At 39.5% G+C, this 19,499-nt stretch overlaps 4 protein-coding genes across 7 annotated transcripts; all 4 read left to right on the top strand.

The window, feature by feature from the left end:
• The first annotated feature begins 1,564 nt into the window (after positions 1 to 1,564).
• On the top strand, positions 1,565 to 4,020 carry krtcap2 (keratinocyte associated protein 2). Its single transcript, XM_031299324.2, has 5 exons — positions 1,565 to 1,728; positions 2,494 to 2,648; positions 2,902 to 2,965; positions 3,306 to 3,372; positions 3,487 to 4,020. The coding sequence occupies exons 1-5, from the start codon at positions 1,725 to 1,727 to the stop codon at positions 3,605 to 3,607; spliced, it is 411 nt and encodes a 136-aa protein (XP_031155184.1). The 5' UTR covers positions 1,565 to 1,724; the 3' UTR covers positions 3,608 to 4,020.
• A 1,406-nt stretch (positions 4,021 to 5,426) lies between these two features.
• On the top strand, positions 5,427 to 7,037 carry LOC116049555 (protein S100-A1-like). Of its 2 annotated transcripts, XM_031299321.2 has the most exons (3): positions 5,427 to 5,578; positions 6,518 to 6,672; positions 6,770 to 7,037. In XM_031299321.2, exons 2-3 carry the CDS (start codon positions 6,535 to 6,537, stop codon positions 6,929 to 6,931), a joined length of 300 nt encoding a protein of 99 aa, XP_031155181.1. In that variant the 5' UTR covers positions 5,427 to 5,578; positions 6,518 to 6,534; the 3' UTR covers positions 6,932 to 7,037. The 2 variants fall into 2 exon arrangements, with proteins under 2 accessions (XP_031155181.1, XP_031155180.1); XM_031299320.1 differs by lacking the exon at positions 5,427 to 5,578 and having other exon boundaries at positions 6,499 to 6,672.
• A 2,486-nt stretch (positions 7,038 to 9,523) lies between these two features.
• Positions 9,524 to 15,749, top strand: s100w (S100 calcium binding protein W). 3 transcript variants are annotated; one of them, XM_036006071.1, is made up of 5 exons: positions 9,524 to 9,676; positions 10,787 to 10,880; positions 12,793 to 12,941; positions 13,083 to 13,309; positions 15,541 to 15,749. In XM_036006071.1, exons 3-4 carry the CDS (start codon positions 12,801 to 12,803, stop codon positions 13,269 to 13,271), a joined length of 330 nt encoding a protein of 109 aa, XP_035861964.1. In that variant the 5' UTR covers positions 9,524 to 9,676; positions 10,787 to 10,880; positions 12,793 to 12,800; the 3' UTR covers positions 13,272 to 13,309; positions 15,541 to 15,749. The 3 variants fall into 3 exon arrangements, with proteins under 3 accessions (XP_035861964.1, XP_031155185.1, XP_031155188.1); XM_031299325.2 differs by lacking the exon at positions 15,541 to 15,749 and having other exon boundaries at positions 13,083 to 13,518; XM_031299328.2 differs by lacking the exons at positions 10,787 to 10,880; positions 15,541 to 15,749 and having other exon boundaries at positions 9,525 to 9,676; positions 13,083 to 13,518.
• A 2,728-nt stretch (positions 15,750 to 18,477) lies between these two features.
• Positions 18,478 to 19,225, top strand: LOC116049560 (ictacalcin-like). Its single transcript, XM_031299331.2, has 2 exons — positions 18,478 to 18,680; positions 18,860 to 19,225. Exons 1-2 carry the CDS (start codon positions 18,546 to 18,548, stop codon positions 18,980 to 18,982), a joined length of 258 nt encoding a protein of 85 aa, XP_031155191.1. The 5' UTR covers positions 18,478 to 18,545; the 3' UTR covers positions 18,983 to 19,225.
• Positions 19,226 to 19,499: the final 274 nt, after the last annotated feature.

Here is a 19,499-nt window from a genome sequence, read left to right as displayed (position 1 = left end):
AAAAACTCCCTTTTAGGAAGAAACCTCGGCAGACCCAGACTCTTGGTGGGCGGTGTCTGACGGTTGGGGTTATGACTGTACGGGATAACTAACTAATTTAACATTTAACATTTAGGTGTAACATTTAATATTTAGATTTAACTATTTAAAATATCTCTAAGTTGACAAATATTGTTGTAAATGTGCTAAAAAGTGACCGTCAAAAATTCATCCCAGTTTTTTAAACATTGTTTGAAGCTAAATGTGACAAAATGTTGCTGTTATTTTCAGCGTGAGCCGCTTTACAAACGGCACCCCATACATTTATCATGACTTATGACCCTGCGGTTTATTCGGCAAAAAATGTCAATCTAACCAGCACAACCAAAGCATGACAACCTGATGACAACATGGATGTATTAAGAGAACTGGATACAGTGTTCGGCAGGAAGCCCCGTACGTTCCAATGAGAGTGCTCAAAAGCGCATAAAGCAAACATGGAGCTCGGCTCTTCCGCATTGTTGGCCCATAACGCTGGTTGGCTCACGAGGGGCATGCGCACTAGCAACAATTTGTTTGCGTTGTCGTAGCAACCGGTAGCAACATGCGCGTTCATGAGCTTCTCTGTCGTGTCTCTTACAAGTGGCGAACTCATGAACTCGCCATTTTCATTGTTTAAAATATTCACTAACGTTAAACATTGTTTTCGTTGTTCCCGATCGTTTACATGCTTAGCTAAATAAACGATAGATGTATTTAGCTAGACAACCAAGGAGATTTAATAATTATGTTGTGCTACTAGCTAGCTACCTACTAACTAGCGCTAGCTAGCTGTTAGCCTGCAGTTTCGTGAACAGAGCTCATCCATGGCTTCATCCACGTTACAAGCTTTACAGCATACAGCCCTCGGATGTATCATAAGAGAGAACCAAGGCGATGTAATCACTATGTCTGTAGTAACGTTATGTAGTAGGCATATAGCTAGCTATGTATAGATCTTAATACAGCCATGCTAGCTACCCCTGATGTTAGCAACTAGCTAGCTAGCCGATAGCCCGCCAGTTTGGGAAACGCTAATGACGTTACATCCACGTAGCTAACAGGCTTTACAGCAGCTACATACATACATCCCTGGGATGTATCATGACTTCATAAGATAATACCATGGACGTAATAATTGAACACATTGTGAATTACAACCATTAGCTATATCCATTATTATAGCTAGCTACATGAGCTCGGGAGAACAGTCATGTGAGCGGGCGGGCGCAGTCCCGCGGCTCTACTCGCGTCCACTATGCGCGTTCATCATGCCAAATTTAATAATTCTGGATTCGCTTCTAGTGAATGTTAAAAATGTTAAAAACGTAACGTTTTAAACAAGGACCCTTTCAGTGTTCGGGCTGGTAAGTTGATATACCCAGAAACAAATTATCCGCTGAAATATAGACGTTTCTTTCGCCATGCAAAGTCTATGTGAAAAGTCTTTCTGGGCCATGGGGTGCAGTACCACCGTTATCCGCTAAGCCCATGGTGGCTTTTAGACTCGGCGCTCTTCCTGGGGGCTTGGATGACAACCATAGACTCGTCCTCTCTTCCTCCATTAAAGACTCCGCCCACTGGTCCTACCTGCCATTTGGACCGGGTGGTGAGGTTTTTAGTTCCTAGAGTCTGGACAATAAGTTGCCAAGTTAAACCTAATTCCTCTCTGTTTCAATACGAGGACTCTAATTTAATATCGAATCATGGGTATGTATTGCACGATTAATTTATTATTCTCGTAAACTAACCAAGCGCGTTTGTATTTGCATAACGTTAGACATTGAAATAAATCAGCGCCAAGTTCTATGGACAAGCTAGCTAGCTAACGCCAACGTTTAGAAATAGATGACTGATGGCAGTCCAGCAGAAATGTTTTACTATAAAGTTATGCACTATAAAACAGCAAGGACATTAATTTTAGTACACTGTGTATATTTAGAATTGCATTAGTCGGATACGTATGCTGCTAACGCCGGTTGTTTAGCTTAAAGCTAACCGCAAGTGGACGGAAACGTTTATGAACGAACACTGACGTGGCGTTAGGTTATAAGGAGTTAGGTCGCCAATCTAATTCAGGGCTGGTATTTTAACGGGTCTTTTGAAGTTTACATTTTACTAAATTGCGACTTCAATGATGGGGCTAACAGCAGAGTCTTTACAGCTGCTGCTCTTTTGAAATATCTGATCAGATGTCTTATTGTTAGCTGAAACGAATATTTTAACAGTTAATGTACTTCCGTAGTCCTGTTTTTGTCCTATAAATAAGTGTGTTGATATTAAATGTTTTTATTTCTAATGAGGTCAAGCAGAGGAAGACAGTTTAGTTACAGCTGAAGTGACTTGTTCCCAAAACTGTTGCACCATACTATTACATCAATGTCAAGGCTAGCATTTTTTTAATGAGATGCCTGGTCTTCGTGAAGGACTTTGCATCTGTGTTTGAATTCTACAATATAACACTTTGCCTCGCAGCGGTGAACACGGGCACCTCTCTAGTGCTGTCCAGTCTGCTGTCAGTGCTGGTATTTGCTGGGATGCAGATGTTCAGTAAGCAGCTGGGATCCACTGAGTGGCTTACCATCCTGGGAGGTTTCCTTGGCTCAGTCCTCTTCATCTGCTCCCTCACTGTATCCTATTAACTGCTTCAATCCTTGTTGCTAATCATTATACTACAAGATGCTTTAGTATTTCATGTTTTGTTTAAAATAGCTTTTTGTTAATGACCATCCCACGCAGTTGTCTTTTGTGTACAAATTCTCCAACAAAATGGTGCATCCCATTTTGTGCCTTACCTTACTTCTCTGATTACCCTAGTTTCCTGTGTGCCTGTAAATGTACAGATGCCAACCGTGGAGTGTTCCACCTTAACTTTGTTTACAGGCATTTAATAATCTAGAAAATCTGATTTTCGGGAAGGGATTCCAAGCGAAGATATTCCCAGAGAGTAAGTAGTGACAGCATTGAAATCAAACTCATGCTGTCAGTCCACAGTGTGTCTTTTATGCTTAAATGATGTTTAGCCTAATATTTCTCCTATGATTTGCGGAGTCGAGCATCTGCTCAGTTTACGCTGAAACATGAACTTTGATTATTAAAGCATATCCAAACAGCACCAGGCCAGCCGCTCCTAATAGGAGTTAATTTAAAAAAAAAAAAAACACACACACACACAGTTGGTCAGTGATCGAATCAGTGGTTTAACATACCATCTCAGAAACAGGATGCTTAATATATCATTCAGACTCTGTCCCTCACGTGTTTTTATTAAATCTCTCAACTGCCAGTTCTGCTGTGCCTGTGTCTGGCACTGTTTGCCTCTGGTCTGGTACACCGTGTCTGTGTCACCACATGGTACGTGTACCTTTGCAGATCACAAATACCTTCTTTAACTTCATACAACACATTAAAAGTAGTCCCTAAATGCATTTTATTCTATTGCTTTTTCTTTCTTTCTTTCTATTCCAGCCTGATATTCTCCCTTTTCGCCCTGTACTACATCAACAAAGTATCTGCCGCTCTCTACCAAGCAGCTGTTCCTGCAGTAACACCAGCCAAGGCTGCCAGCAAAGGCAAAAGGAAGAACTGATGAATCTGTTGGATCCCACTTGTATCCAGTGAATCAGTTATTATTACCCAGGTGCTGATGGCCAGTGCAACACAGCAGTTGCATATTTTGTCATGTGTCTTGAATCCATAACCCTTGGTGTATTATTATGGAAAGTGACGATTAGTTCAATGACTACAAGTTTAAAACCATCATAAAGACATGATTGTTGTTTTTTTTTTTTTTTTTTTTTTTTTTTTTTACAATGATCTCGAATTGAATCAAGGCCATAAAAAAAGCTGTCAACATTCCATTGATAACCTTTTCCTCAGCACTGTTTTTTACACTGATTGCAAAGAGATTCAACCCTCCCATCACTTTATCTGTGTATTCATCAGCACATCAAGTTGCTTTTTTTTGTTTAATTCATTTTGTAATTAAACTCTTTAAAAGACTTTGAATGTGTTTTTTTTTCTGTCAAACCATTTTTTTCAGTGTGCAGTCTAGTTGTTAAGGTAGGTGTGGTGCTATCCTAGTCTGACAAGCCAGATCCACTAGGGTGCGTCTAGATTTCTAGGCTAGTGCTATCCTCAAACTGAGCTGAAATACCATTTAGTTAAAGGCAGGGCAGGGATAGACACCGTAGCTTCTTTTGTCTTTTGTCTTTCACCTACTCTGGTCAAAATGCCCCTCATGAAGTAACTAAATCATTGCTGCTTCATGGTCCTTAGAAGTAGACTGGTTGTGGACTGACCCAGGTGTGTGAATGTGTGCAGGGACTTGATGACAGGGGACAATGTTAACAAATCCAACGATGTGAACATGAAGTAGCTTGTAGTTGACGTCACTGTTTGCTTCAAAGAGGGGTGAGTAATGACTGGTTATACTCATTTTGTCAAGGTGCCTCTTTGGGGTGGTAAATAGTACACATTCTTTATAGATTTTTATATTTGCTTTATTTTGTTTTTATAATGCAATGGTGGTGTAAAGGTTAGGGAAAAAATGGAATTGGACTGACAGGATACATGTGGATAGGGAAAATAAAATCACTGAGATGCCCTTGGGTAAGGCTTAAACTCCCAGCCGTTCCAGTGGAGCTGCTCAGTGGCCATGTTGTGGTTGTACGAGGCAGCTTCCAGGTATGACTTGGCATTCCTGACAGAGAAATTTCCTTAGATAAACCTTTAAAAAAAGATGTTTAATATGGCATAAGCAATCAATTTCATGTAAGTTGGCTGTTTGAAACCAGATAGGGCCTGAAAAAAAACACATTAAAATTGAATAATATAATTGATTATTTCAGGAGAAATGAGTAATAGAAGACTGGATCAGAAGAAGCCACCAGAGCCTAAAAGAACGTTGCCAAAGATATTGACCCTTGGCCCAGACTCAGCATGCCCCAGCATCATATAAGAAGATGTGTGTGTGTGTGTGTGTGTGTCATTCGACCGATTTGCGTAATTTTGCTGTGCCATTGCCACTTTGATTAGGATTCACAGTAGAAGAACTTTGAATAACAGATTTTCTTTGGCAGATTTTACAGATGTGAAAGTTGGACTTGGACATTTCTGTCTAAAGATGACATGACATCATAAAACTAAAGGAAAACTAAAACTTCAGCTTTAAACTAATGGATTAATCTCTATCTCTTGCGGAAGAGTCTTGTGGGAAACCATGGGCAGGGAAAGTGTTTGCTCATGGGGTTTTTTGAAACGTTATTTGGTCTCTCTCTCTCTCTCTCTCTCTCTCTCTCTCTCTCCCTCTTCTCTGTCTCTCTCTCTTCTCTCTCTCTCTTCCTCTCTTCTCTCTCTCTCTCTTCTCTCTCTCTCTCTCTCTCTCTCTCTCTCTCTCTCTCTCTCTCTCTCTCTCTCGCTCTCTCTCTGTCTCTATATCCCTCACTCTCCCTCACATCATACTGGGCGTTGCCAAGCGGACTATAAATTCTTGAATAAACTTCAACTGAGCTTCTCACTCTTCACTGAATCTCAAACTTGTCTGCCTTTTTTTGTAGAGGTAAGTTCGTTTTCATTACTTTAACACATACTTCTCTGCTTTAACTGTTGTCTCGCATTTTTCTAAGTTGCATGATTTTAGACAGAAAACTATTTTTTATTTTTACGATTATTTATCTTGGTTGCTGTATGTCGATGGAGGCTACATGCAGCTTACTTATGTCTCAACATGTTTTCTTGGGCGGGCTTGAGCGTTGTTGGCGCATTACGCACTTTTTTCCTCTTCTGACACACTGAAGTAGCGGCTGGTCCTGTTCTTTGTCTTTAATGCCTGTGTGCCTATATCGTTTTTTAGAACTCAGCCAGGGAAATGGTAAAATGGAAAAGAAAGGGAGAGAGAGAGTGGGAGGCTTGAGATACGGATTTTAGTTCATGTGCCAGAAAACGATGTCTAATAGCCAAAGAATTTACTTTTAGTGCCAGCAGGACCAACACCCACATCCTCACTGAACAATATGTTAGTTTTAAGTGAAGTTGCCTCAGTGGTGGGAGAAGATCTTTTGTTTTAGTACAAGTAGCAATACCTAGACATACAGTACTAGTCCTGCATTTAAAAAAACATTGCATTAACCATTACATAATTATTACTAAGTAAAGGTAAGTATTAGTATCAAAATATAGCCTACTCAATGTACAAAAAGTAAAAAACTCATTATGCAGAATGGCCCAACATAATGTGTAGTATATTATTGACTTATTGATGCATTACTACATTAATGTTGCAGCTGGTAAAGGCGGAGCTTTAGGGGGGAAATGCTTTGTTGCAGCTGTATCCATATTGTCTGGTAGTGGAAACTATAATAGAACATGTCTTTCATCTTATCTGTAGGTAAAGTAGTATTCTGCACAGTAACTTACAACAGCTGTAAGATGAGTGTAGAGAAAAAGAAAGTATATATCCCATAAGATTTTTGCCCAGACTTGTCTTTCTTCCTTTCAGCACCCACTTCTGCAGCCATGACTGAGTTGGAGAATTGCATGGAGTCCCTGATTAAGATATTTCACCGCTATGCCGATGAAGACGGTGATGCAACGACCTTAACCAAGAAAGAACTGAAAAAACTAATGGAGACGGAATTACCCACCTTTCTGAAAGTAAGAATCTTCGGCTTTCTCTGAAGTCCTCACTATGATCAATGTGCATAACTTATTGCTCTTACTTTAACTTTGCACTCTAAACTTGCTCTTTCAGACCCAGAAGAACCCCAAAACTGTGGACTGCATATTGAAAGATTTGGACCAGAACAAAGATGATAAGTTGGACTTTGAAGAGTTTCTTCCCCTCGTCGTCGGCCTCTCGATGGCCTGTGAGAAGTGTTACATGCTCCATAATCAGAAGAAGGGCAAGAAGTGATGGGCAAATATGAGGGAGAGTAATTATGTTCAGTTGTTTAGTAGTAAAAGAATTTTGTAGCACAAATGGGTGTCAGATTTACAAATAAAAACTACCTTTAACAAGAGTTCACCTTCTGTTTGTCTTATTGTCTTTTAGTATGTTGGGTACAAAATACCCCCCCCCCCCTTATATCTTGAGGAAGCTTTCTTCTGGTTGCATATAGTTTTATTCACTGATGTGTTTCTTGTACACATGAGAATATTATCGTCAAGAAGAATTCTGCCAATGCCAGAAAATACCTCAGAGAAAATGTATTTCCATCTGAAACATCATTCCACCCATAAATAAAAAATTAAAAAAAATAAACCCAAAATGTTCAATTGACGCAGCAGTTTTAATGCAGTATGTAATAGGTTCAATATGGAAAATGTGCTGGTATCAGATGTTGCTTGGTTGCAGTACCACATGCCTGTATGTCATGAGTTCAGAAGTTAGGGTTATGCCAAAAGCAAAAGACGGTGTTATTTCTCTCTTGGCCCTCCTCCAGTTTAGATGCCAAATCGTTCATTCTCCCTGTGCTTCCAACTTATGTGCACATTCTTCTGTTATCTCACACACATCTTTTTATTCAAAGTACATCATCTTTGAAGAAGGGACTTAACACCACTTGCACCAACCAATACAGAACTCCACAGAAAGCACAATGAAGTAGCTTAAAAGAAGGTTAAAGTACAGCCAAAGGATATGGTACACTCCAGAGCATTAGTTCCAATAATAATCAGTAAGTACATTTCTTATAAGGACCATAGACCAACTACAAGTAGGAGGATAAGACAGCAAGTACTTCTGTGTTTTTACTTTCCAAGGAAAGAATATTCCACAGCCTGTGGGCAATGATTACAAAAGCCCTGTCTGCTTTTTCAGCCTGATTCTTGGGATAGTTGGCATTCACCAGCACAGAGATTTTGCTGTGAAAAGAGGACACACAAACTCTAAAATACACAACATAGGGGGAAGGAGCATACCTTTAATGGTTTAAAAAGTATTCAACATATTTTAAAGTCAGTTCTGAATCCAGAGGGTGGTCACTGCAGGAGTTTGAAAAATGAAAAACTTTTCCCCAGCATATATGCACAGGTGTTACTAATAACATGATGGCTGTTGTATTGAAGTGTCCCAATAAGCCGTGAAGGTGTGACAAGAGAAGTGGAAGAGTGTGGAATTCGAAGCAGCTAAATGGAGTTTATCAATCATTAGTTTTATTGTATACATGCTTTTCCAGCTATGACAAGTCAAAATATAAGTTAATCAAACATGCAGTCCATTATAACTGTCTGACATACAGTACAATGTGTATGCAATCTGCACAAAAACTTAAAGAATGCAGAAACTGAATCAATAACAAAGGAATGAATGCAAGATAATAGAATAGGAGCCCTGGAGCACAACAACGGTCAGCTGGTGAGGAAATGATATTGCCATATGTGACATAAGAGCATTGCCTGTTTGACAAAGAAGATGCAAACCATCGAGGGCAATCCCAGTTACAGGCTATCGGCTCACTGCTGGAGCCTGAACAGAAAACCATGTCAAATGTTGCACAAGTCTAAATAACAGAACATATGGGATGTCAATGTAAACATTATGGTTTTGACCAGGGCTTGCAGTTAGTGAACAGTGAATAAATGCACAACAATTCAATAAAATTATGGATCTAGCAATTAAGCCTAGGTTACAGATTTAATTCAATGCAATTTTATTGTCATTGACACAATGTGCAGGCACAAATTTGACGAAATGTAGGATTATAGATGGCAACCAACTGAATACCCTTCCCCTCAACCCTTCCTCTCCAAGTGTGTAGAGAACCTACAATGGCTTTCACTTCAACATAAAAAAAACCTGCAAAAGGCCCTCTCTAGAGATAAGATAAGATAAATCTTTATTGTCATTGCACCTATTGAGACCAATTGTGAGTGCCACAACTGAAGGTGCATTAAAGACAACAAACAATAAATAGCTAAAAACAAGAATAATTTAAGACATAAAAACAGCAAGTGTGGGACAGGAAAAATATTGCACATGGTGTATTATTATTGTAACACTATTGCATAATGATAAAGGCAAGTTAATGGTTTGGATGTATGTTGAGTGTTCTGATGGCCCATGGAAAGAATTCAATCCGTTTGTTTTGGTTTTTATGCTCCTGCACCTCCGCCCAGAGGGAAGCAGGTGATGCAGAAAATAGTGCTTGGTTTGTCCATTGCTATGGCAAATACATTGCTGGCTACTAGAAACATGGTGGTGCAACATGGCAGGCACCGTGGAAGAGGATCTTGAATTTAATAGTAGTATCATACTATATTTTTTAGGTTGGGTGATGGTTGCAGCTTAACCAACATGGCTGCCTTCAACAAGTACTCTTATAATACACCCATTCAAGTATTGAACATAGAGATAAAATGAAAAGTGATTTGGTCCTTTAACCAGGAGGTCATGTATTGTCTTTAATTTACCACTAGATGTCACAATACTCTTCCTTAAAAAAAAAAAAAAACTAAACATTTACAGTCAAGCAAATTCCTTCCATTGCTGTGTGACTCATGACTTTTATGTGAAAAAATGTTTTATTTTTTCTGCTGTTGTTTTGTTCACTTGGACCGGTGGTGGCTTACCTTTTTTCTTTTCTGGTGGATTATATTGATTATGAAGAGAACACAGCCACATCAGCATACAGCTGTTACATTATATTAAATAATTACGGTAAGTCTTTAAAACATTTACATCTGAGACTGGATAGTAAAACAAATAATTTAGAAGGGAGTTCAAAGCTACTTTTAAAAAATATATATTTTCTAATAAGTGCTCATGTTCATGGTGCAGATTGCAGAGGTTCAGAACCTCTCCACTAGTGAAACTGTAACTCATACCCCAGCCAGCAGAGTGTGGAAAGATGTGGAAACTTTTTTGTAATTAACACATGATCCTTCGTCTCTATTTTCTTTTCCTCCCCTGCAAGGAGAATCTGATCGTATTCAATAAGTGAAAGTAATATGGGAAAAGTTTAAAGAGGCTAGCGCTGAATGGGTTGACCTAAAAGGGACTTGGCAGGGGGCAACAGAGGGGAAGAGAGGAAGAAAATGGAGGCGAGTTACATAACAGTTGAGCAGGATGAATGGGTAGGGAAACAAACAGCCAAGACACTCTTACTGACAGAGACAGATATATCCAGCAGACAATAGGAATATAAATCTAGCCTTATTAATATAGAACATGAGCAAAACTCTAGGGCAAGCAGGATAGACCAGACACTCTGTGCAGACATGGAGACATATGCTTATAAACAAACACACAAACACACACACACACACACACACACACACACACACACACACACACACACACACACACACACACACACACATAGCTGTGACTTGACTCACCACTTTGGGCTGGAAAAAACCCACATTTTCTCCAGACGGCTACACTGAGTAGCTCCTCAGTTAAGAGACTCGCCTTAAAATCCAAACCATGTATGATCTACTGTAACTGTTCACTAACACGCACAGTGTCAACAACTAGTTGCTCTATACAACACAAACATAACTATTGTCTGTAGTTTATATTTTCTTTTTTTGGCACAGTTTTGAGACAGAACTGGTGAAGTTAGTTTGGGTGGAAAGGGGGAACATTTTCACATTTTATGTGTGTGTGTGTGTGTGTGTGTGTGTGTGTGTGTGCGCGTGTGTGCATGTGTGTGTGTGTGTGTGTGTGTGTGTGTGTGTGTGTGTGTGTGCATGTGTGTGTGTGTGTGTGTGTGTGTGTGTGTGTGTGTGTGTGTGTGTGTGTGTGTGTGTGTTTCCACTCTTTAAGAGGAGGCTTTGCTGTCAGTCTGACAACAGTCTCATCTGGGACAACTTGTGACACAGACGTGTTCTCTCTTCACCCGGAAACGTTAACGCTTAAGGTGAGTCCTGATGAAAAGCAGGATGTCAGGGATGGCAGGGAAGAACAAAAATAGCAGCAATTCATTTGGATGCTGAGCATGAAAGATGCAACGGAAATGCCAAAATTGTTGTCTGTCAATGAGCATTGTTATTAACTTTAGGGTAATGTTTTGGCGTCTATTAGAGTTTTATTCAGTGCTCTGAGCATTTCTCAACCCCCTTATTGTGTTGATTTTGAACCTCTGACTTTTACACCATATGTGGACAGAGATGGGGACTCGAGTCTGAGACTCGGAGTCTGAGACTCGGACTCGAGTCGCACTTAAGTCGCACAAACAGCTGACTTCAGACTTGACTCGGACTCGACCCAAAATACTTCAGACTCGAGCTTCGAGACTCGTCAACAACATGTTTTCATGCAATTATTGCTTTTTAAATCTAAATGTATTCATGTATTTCTATTTTCTTTTATTGGCGCATATACGTTGGGGAAACGTATGACGAGCTGCATGTCCCCTGCCCTTTGCCATAATGTGCAACGTAACGCATGCGTTATGCCTTATGTGCGCGCACTCACACATACAAATACATTGACGATGGCGACACTAAGTCCTCCCGGAGTTGTGCCTTTTGTCATTAGTTTTGCTTTCAATAACTTGGTGTACAGAGGCAGTAAGCCAACAGCTACATGCAAGGTGTGTGGCACCAAGATAAATGATGCCGGATCAACAACGTCAAACTTCATCAGGCATCTCAAAACGCACCCAAATAGGTCAGTCAGACGGTCACTCACACGCTAAGAAAGTGAAACGTTACATTTAGCATATATCGTCACAGGTAACAAGCTGACCATCGCAAAGTTTTGTGCTAATGTTGGGAACAGGCACATTGTATCTTTATAGTTAGTAGTTGCTGAGGCTCAGACATCCGTGGCGCACAGAAGGCGGGACGCACGGATCCATCTCCCCCAGGAACATACAACGTATGTATGATTATGTATGATTTGTAGGCTATTAAGTGAACAAGGTGTACCCGGTCCACCAAACACCGGTCCGTCTTGACTCTCTTAATTCTGCACATATTTCTGTTACTGTAGTCCTATTTACTATTTCATTATTTAATCCATGCGTGGAGCAGCCGATCCGTGCGCACTGTCACCTGCCGTGGAGACGCTGGCCTCACTAACCTCTCCTCCTCTGAGTCGGATCTCACTCGCGTTGGACTCAGTTTCACTGAGCGTACTAACACTTAGAAAATAAATAAATTGCATTCGATCAGTGAGTTCAAACTGCTTATCGTGCATAATTTGGACTGACACTGAGATGCATGTTGTTCTGTAACTGGTGTGGCGCTGCCAGTATTCTCTTGATTTCCACTTAGACATTAGATTTTTTTTGAGTGAAAGAGACGTTACATTTAGCATATATCACCACAGGTAACAAGCTAACCATCGCAAAGTGTTGTGATAATGCTGGGAACAGGCACATTGTATCTTTATAGTTGTATCCATATGATGTGACAGCTTTAGGTTAATATTTCACCAGGTCCAAGGGCTAGAGGGATGTGTTAAGTAGACCCCATGAAGTAATCCCACAACTGATTTTAATACTGTACTGTCTGGATGGTAGCTACAGGACATGCTTTGAATTCATAAGATTTAACAATACAGTGTTAGGGACAGATCAGATGGCCAGAGACTTGAGACTTGACTTGGACTTGTGGCAAAAGACTTGAGACTTGATTTGGACTTCCAAAAAATGACTTGTGAACATCTCTGCATGTCTATAAGCATTAGTCTAACAAGATGTGTCTCTACCTGACAACACTACACAGTCTGCAAAAAAAATGTTTTCTGTTTATTCAGAATGTTTTAAAAGTATTTCTTTCTGACTCTTTGTTAATTAATCACAATCAATATTTTTTTTTCTCCAGCTACAGCCATGGCTCGTCTGGAACAGGTCATTACAAACATTGTGGATATATTTCTGGAGTATGCTGATGATGATGGCAAGAAACACCAGTTAAACACAGAAGAGTTGAAGAAGGTGTTGGAGAAAGAAATACAAAGTCCTGAGTTAAAAGTAAGAGAATCAACAAACTCACTTCACATGACGTGCACAGCTATTAATAAAATACAGTGGATTTGATATGGTGCTTGGTATTAACCACTCAGGTGTGCTTTTGTGCATTCCATTCTGTTAATTAACTGATGTGTTCTCCAGGATAAAATCAATGCAGATGACATCGGGGAAGCCATGGAGCTGCTGGATAAAAACCATGATGGTGAGGTCAATTTCAGAGAGTTTTGTCGGTGTGTGTCTGTCCTGGCCAAATGCTACTACAACAAGAAGACAGGCAAGGGTGTCAAGAGAGGCAAGGGCAAAGAACAAGAAGCTGAAGAAGAAGACTGAAAAAGATGAACTGCAAACCCTATAAATGTTTGTAGCACCTAAATACATTTATAACATATGTGACACAGTCGTCCTTGAAAACAGATGCGGCTGGTTTTAGGCAATTTGCACATCCATCATGAAACACAAGCCTGTGATTTGTATTTGAAATGTGCATCGAAAAGTTATATTCACTGTGTAATCTGGTTTTCAAAGGACTTTACATTCGATACTTCCTGAAAATGAATAAAACACTAGAAGAAGTTTAGTTTGTTGTGGGCTTCCTGGCTGACACTGCACATGTAGTTGATAGGTATCTGGTATCACTGCTGAGGAAGGAAACAAGCACGGGCTCATCAAAGATTCAACAGCCATCACCTGTTATCTTCTCCATTGCACATATCACTGTCAGTGCTTCCTCAGTAGAAATGTCTCTATGCTCTATTCCAGGGGTCTTCAACGTTTTTTAAGCCAAGGACCCCTTAACTGAAAGAGAGACGGAGCAGGGTTCCCCTACTACATATATTGTATGAAATGAATTTGCGTACTAAACTGGGCCTAAAGCCTTTACACATACCTTTTAGTGGATATAATACAAAGCTATTAAAATAAAAGTTGGTATGATTTTATAAATCATGTTTTTATGTGGTAGAGTGAATCCTTTGGATTAACTGTATCTGTGGATGTCTACCTTAAGCAAGTAAGCCTATCATCAATTTGTTTTCTGATTTATATTTGCTAATAATTTGTTAGATTCATGTTAAGACATTTTCATTTTTGAAAAAACATTCAAAAGTTGCAAAGAAAGGAGTTAGACAGTGTGCAGGAGTTTCTTTGCAACTATTGACTTACTTATCTCCCCTCCGATGCACCTGTCTCACGTTATAGATGTGCAAAGTATTTTTCTGTAATGAAAAACTTTCAAAAAATTAGCAATAATTTGGTGGCCCCCCTGCAGTAGATCTGAGGACCCCCTAGGGGTCCCGGACGCCCTGTTGACGATATCTGCTCTATTCTTTCCCATACTACTGACTCAAGTCCCCCACAGGTCTAAACTTTGACTGATAGCAGGTCATTAAAGCCATTGCAAATATCGCTCTCCGTGTGGAATATTGTAACTTATTGTAAGCAAACACATTTTATGTTTATATTTCTCCATACATTATTCATTAAACTGTTTGATATAATTGTTTTTGCCCAATAATAAAAACAGAACAAAAGTTTGATAAGCACTTGCTCTGAAAACGTAGTTGTAAAAAATGGGAGGGTGTCACTGTCCATGCCACTTTTAATATCATTTGTATTTTACTTTATTTCAAGTGGATTTTCCTCCTCTCCACAAAGTGTTAACTCACTCACATTCCAACCTGTCTAGAAAAAATCATCAATTTCTATTGGTTCACGTTTGCTTCCCTGTGAGGCACTTGTGATTGGCTGAGTAGCATGTGTCCGCAATTTTTTTTTTTGCTGCAGGCAGATGTGTAACGAAATGAGACGTGTTTAACGTGGCTGGCTGAGATACCAGCTCAGCTGCAGTTTCACCATTAGTGTCCAACTAATGGTAACAATAGCCTAAAGCAGTACAGAAAAAAATAGAATTTCAGTTTTAATATTAAATTTGTTCCAAGATTGAGTTCTTAGTATACCACCTCCTGTTCATGTGGTTAGTTAACAAAAGGATGGATGTCTGCATGGCTGACAACAAAGTGTGACAACTAGTTTTGTAATTGTATTCATGTATTTTTCGTGTGTTTAGAAGCTCTGCGTAAAGTATGGAACCAAATTAATTGGTGTAGGTAGGTGGGTTAGGGTTAGGTTCACAAATAGGCTGATTTATATTTGCTCATAATATGTTTGATTCATGTTAAGACATTTACATTTTTGAAAAAACTTAAAAAAAAAAAAAAAAAAGAACAATAATTTGGTGGCCCCCCTACAGCAACTCTGAGGACCCCCTAGGGGCCCTGGACCCTTTGTTGAAGATCCCTGGAGTAGAGCATTGCCTGATGGTGCTGGGTATTGTATTCCAAACGTTTGTGGCTTTAATGGAGAAAGCTGACCAGCCAAATTCAGTGGACCTGTGCTGTACAATACAGTTGCCTCTGGTAGATGATCTTGTTTGATGTTATCTGAGCATAGTGAGGCAAACTCAACTGTCAGTGGAGGACGAGCAAGATTGTGGGTAATTTTGTCCATAAAGCATGAGTTTGCAAGGTGATCAAAATTTCCAAAGGGCAAAAGGTTGTACTTTGTAATTATATGACAGTGATGGTACCTCAAAGGTATTTCGTCCAATATATAAAAATAATATATTTTTGCATCAGTTTTCCCCAGTAAGAGTCATTTAACAACTCCCTGTCTTTACTCTCACTTTTTCTTAGTTACCATTTATTTGTGTGAAGCCACTTATCTTTGCCTATTTGCATCTATTTGTTTGAATGCACCGCCTTTATCAATCTGTCAGCCAGTTCAAGCTGAATAAACCGAATGCACCTGGTCTGATATTTGTTTAAATGGTCCAACCATCACATAAGTAAATCTAGACAAATCTAAACAAAGGGACAAAGTAATGCCTACTCCTTTTTCTTTTCAGTCAGGCTTACACAAAAGAGGTCTGAGTTGGCCATATTTGTAGAGACTTTTTATGTTACCATACATTAATCGATAGACTCTGTGATAGAGTAGGTTGGGTTCATTGCTGGCCACTTATCTATTCAAACAATTAGAATGTACTGTATACAGGATGACACAGGACATGTCTGTTTGCGTGAAAAAGTTGTACAAGGAGAACAGGTTGTGAAGGTCTGAATGAACAGTGAGTGCCAAGTGGAGCAATCAAAGTGAACATCTGCCAACAGCACACTATTTGCAATAAAAGCATTCTGCTTTAAAATAAAATTTACTCCTGGTGAAATGTGAGTATTTCTGACATGAAACCTTCAGATACAGGCACTTCACATATTTCTGTGTAACTCCACCATCACAGATTAACAGCTAACAGTAGTGTAAGCATAAATTAACATAGATGACTATTCTACTTCACAAGTACATATAATTAATCCTGAAGACCGGAAGAGACTACACAAAAGTACTGTAAATGAAGCAAGTGAGTGTTTCAGTACAAAATGTCACTCCCCCTGCTTCCTGTCTTTGCGCTAAACTAGAAAATGTCATGGAGACATGTCTGTATTGAAATCACTTGTTAAGACCCAAAAGCTTCAGAGCATGTAGTAACACTACAGACTGTGAGTTGGTTATAATTTCTCAGGGACAGAGAATAGATTCAGATTCAGTTGAGAGATTCCACACCAGAGGGATTATCTGAGCACACCTCAGGCAAGGAAAAGAACACACCCTACTCAGGTTTAATTACTTCCACCTCTGCAAGAGGCCATTCAGGTTGCTAGGCTCCTTGTTCTTTATTCTGATTCTCGGCTGCATGTATGAGTCTTAACAACACCCCTTGAGAGCAGGAGGAATCTGAGAGGATGAAGCTGTACAAACCTGCCAAAGTATCCCCACATAGAGTCACTTAAAACAATGCAGCCTAAATCAGAATAACAGACAATATATAGATTACCATAATACCTGGCTGGTGTACAATGCAGCGTCTATGCAGCCCAGCAATGTCACACCTAACATCACTGGGTGCTACAGCCATGCGTGTGGCTACAGCCATGCGTGTGGCTATAGCCGATTGGTAGTATTAAGATTATGTTAGGGTTAGGGGTTAAATTGATGAATTAAATAATGTAGTTCACCTTTTACAATCCGGTGTACATTCCACACATAAAACACTGCTGTGGGTCAAGGTAAGACATGTCTGCATATGAAAAAAAAGGGTAGTTGAATCACTAGTGTCACATTGTTAATTACAGTAGAAATGGTTGACATTACAAACCACAATATAAAAATATAGCTTAACATATAAAGCTTAAAGCACTTGTGCAGCACTCTGTTCAGTCAAGTCCAAATGCCTGGGTAAAGAAATAAAAGCTGCCTTTACAATTACAGTGAGCATAGTGTGACAACAGTCTTTTGGTTGTCTGTAATGCACAGTGGAAAAAGAAAAAAAACCCTGCGAGCCTTGTTGATCTTCCCCGGATTGTTAACAGCCCTCCACCTGCATCTCTGGGTGATGCCAGAGAAGATGGACTTCCTTCTGAGGCATTAGGTGGGTGCACATGCCATCGTGGCTCTCCACACTCCTATTTCTGAAAGAAAGAGTCATCAATTTGCATTTGAGCCCCTCATAGTTAAATATATATGCACACTAGCATGTAACTGTACTTCATTAATTATCGGGGAGAATACAGATGAATCAACAACAGTCTATTGTTCTTTAGTGTAACTTTAATTTAGTTAAATGAGCTTATTTCTGCTAACTTTAGCTCTTAAAAGCATGTAAAGGCTAATTGTGCCAACCATAGACTGATGGAGCAAACAGTAGCAAGACATTATCGGTGCATTATGGTTGTTACAGTTAACCAAACGTTCTAAGAAACTTTGTTATACATCTGCTAATACTTAGTGTTAGATAATGATAAGCATTAACAATCCCCGTTTTGCATTTCGCTGACACTACGTTTAAATTAGGACAACGTAAACTTCCATTTGCAGAAAATTAACGTTAGCATTTTTTACCAGTGGCTAGCTAACGTTACAGACAATTTACATGGTAACTTCAGATACATTTACTTTACAATGTGACTCATCTTATATGTAATATAACTATTGGACAAAGATATATTTAAAACCTAGCGAAGCTATATCTTACCTCGAATTATGTATGCTAGCTTTCAGCAACAGTTGCATCCAGATTGCCAGTGAACGTGTGTAAGGTAACGTAGAGTGTAAGCAGCGTTGCCAACTCCAAAAAAAACAAACAGTCAGACCATAGACTGTATATATTAATAATATCTCTTTCGACGCAAAGGAGCAGCGGCTCTACTCCGAGCTCCTCACGGATGACTGAGCTTCTCACCTTATCTCTAAGGGAGACGCCAGCCACCCTCCTGAGGAAACCCATTTCGGCCGCTTGTACCCTGGATCTTGTTCTTTCGGTCATGACCCAGCCTTCATGACCATAGGTGAGGGTAGGAACGAAAACTGACCGGTAGATTGAGAGCTTTGCCTTCTGGCTCAGCTCTCTTTTTGTCACAACGGTGCGATAAATTGAATGTAATACCGCACCCGCTGCGCCGATTCTCCGACCAATCCATGCCAGCCATGTGAAATTAATAAATAAACACTGAACTACTACACTGTCAATTATATGTTCTCGTTCCAGCCACCATGTCACAGCTCATGAAGGCAATGGATCTCCTCAGGACTATCTTTGACAAGTACGCTGGAAAAGAAGGAGCCAAAGACACTTTGACCAAGAAAGAACTTGCTGAACTGCTCCGCACAGAGCTTGGTGAGCCAGAAGTAAGTCGAAAAGATCTAGCACTATTGCAACAGAGAGCTGTGAATGGCTCTTTGGCATATATATATATATATATATATATATATATATATATATATATATATATATATATATATATATATATATATATATATATATATATTTTACAATCTATTTACAACTCCTGTTTCTCTTTCTTTAGCCCCAAAGCAAAGCTGAAGTGGACAAATTCTTCGGCATGCTGGATAACGACGGTGATGGTGTTATTTCTTTCGAGGAGTATGTCACTTTTGTGGCAGCCATCACTGTGATGCTTTCCTCTTAGAAATAAGTATTTTGAACATTGCCTTAAAACTTTGGTGTCATACTTAATATAAACTAAATAAAACTGAGTATAAATAAATATGCATGTCATTATCACATGTTCTGAAAAGGAAAACTTGGTTAAACACACACAGATCATAGATGGGTTATTATGTTGGCTGAAGGGACTTAAAAGTTGCTGACTTTGAGTGTGTTTCACTGATTTTGAATGTCATAAGTATGCAATAAAGAAACCAAAAATAAATAGATAGTTTACCCTGAAGTGTCCATGCCAGATGAACAGTATTTACCAAATGTAAGGGGAAGGACTTTATGCATTAATTCAGCCTGTGGAAAATGTTAATGAGAAAATCTACAAAAAGATGGCCTCACAGCTGTCACCTCACAGCTGAAGAAAGACAAAACAGGAGTCTTTGCTGGACTAACCTATTAAGGGCTCTGTGTAACCAACCATCTGGCACGTCAGGTTAGGAAAAATAGCCTACTCCATAAGTAAGTAAATGTAGGCCTACTTTTAT

The sequence above is a fragment of the Sander lucioperca genome, chromosome 10, assembly GCF_008315115.2.
Source record: "Sander lucioperca isolate FBNREF2018 chromosome 10, SLUC_FBN_1.2, whole genome shotgun sequence".
Lineage (NCBI taxonomy): Eukaryota > Metazoa > Chordata > Actinopteri > Perciformes > Percidae > Sander > Sander lucioperca.
Note: the sequence above shows the minus strand (reverse complement) of the source record. Positions and strands in the feature narration are given on the sequence as shown.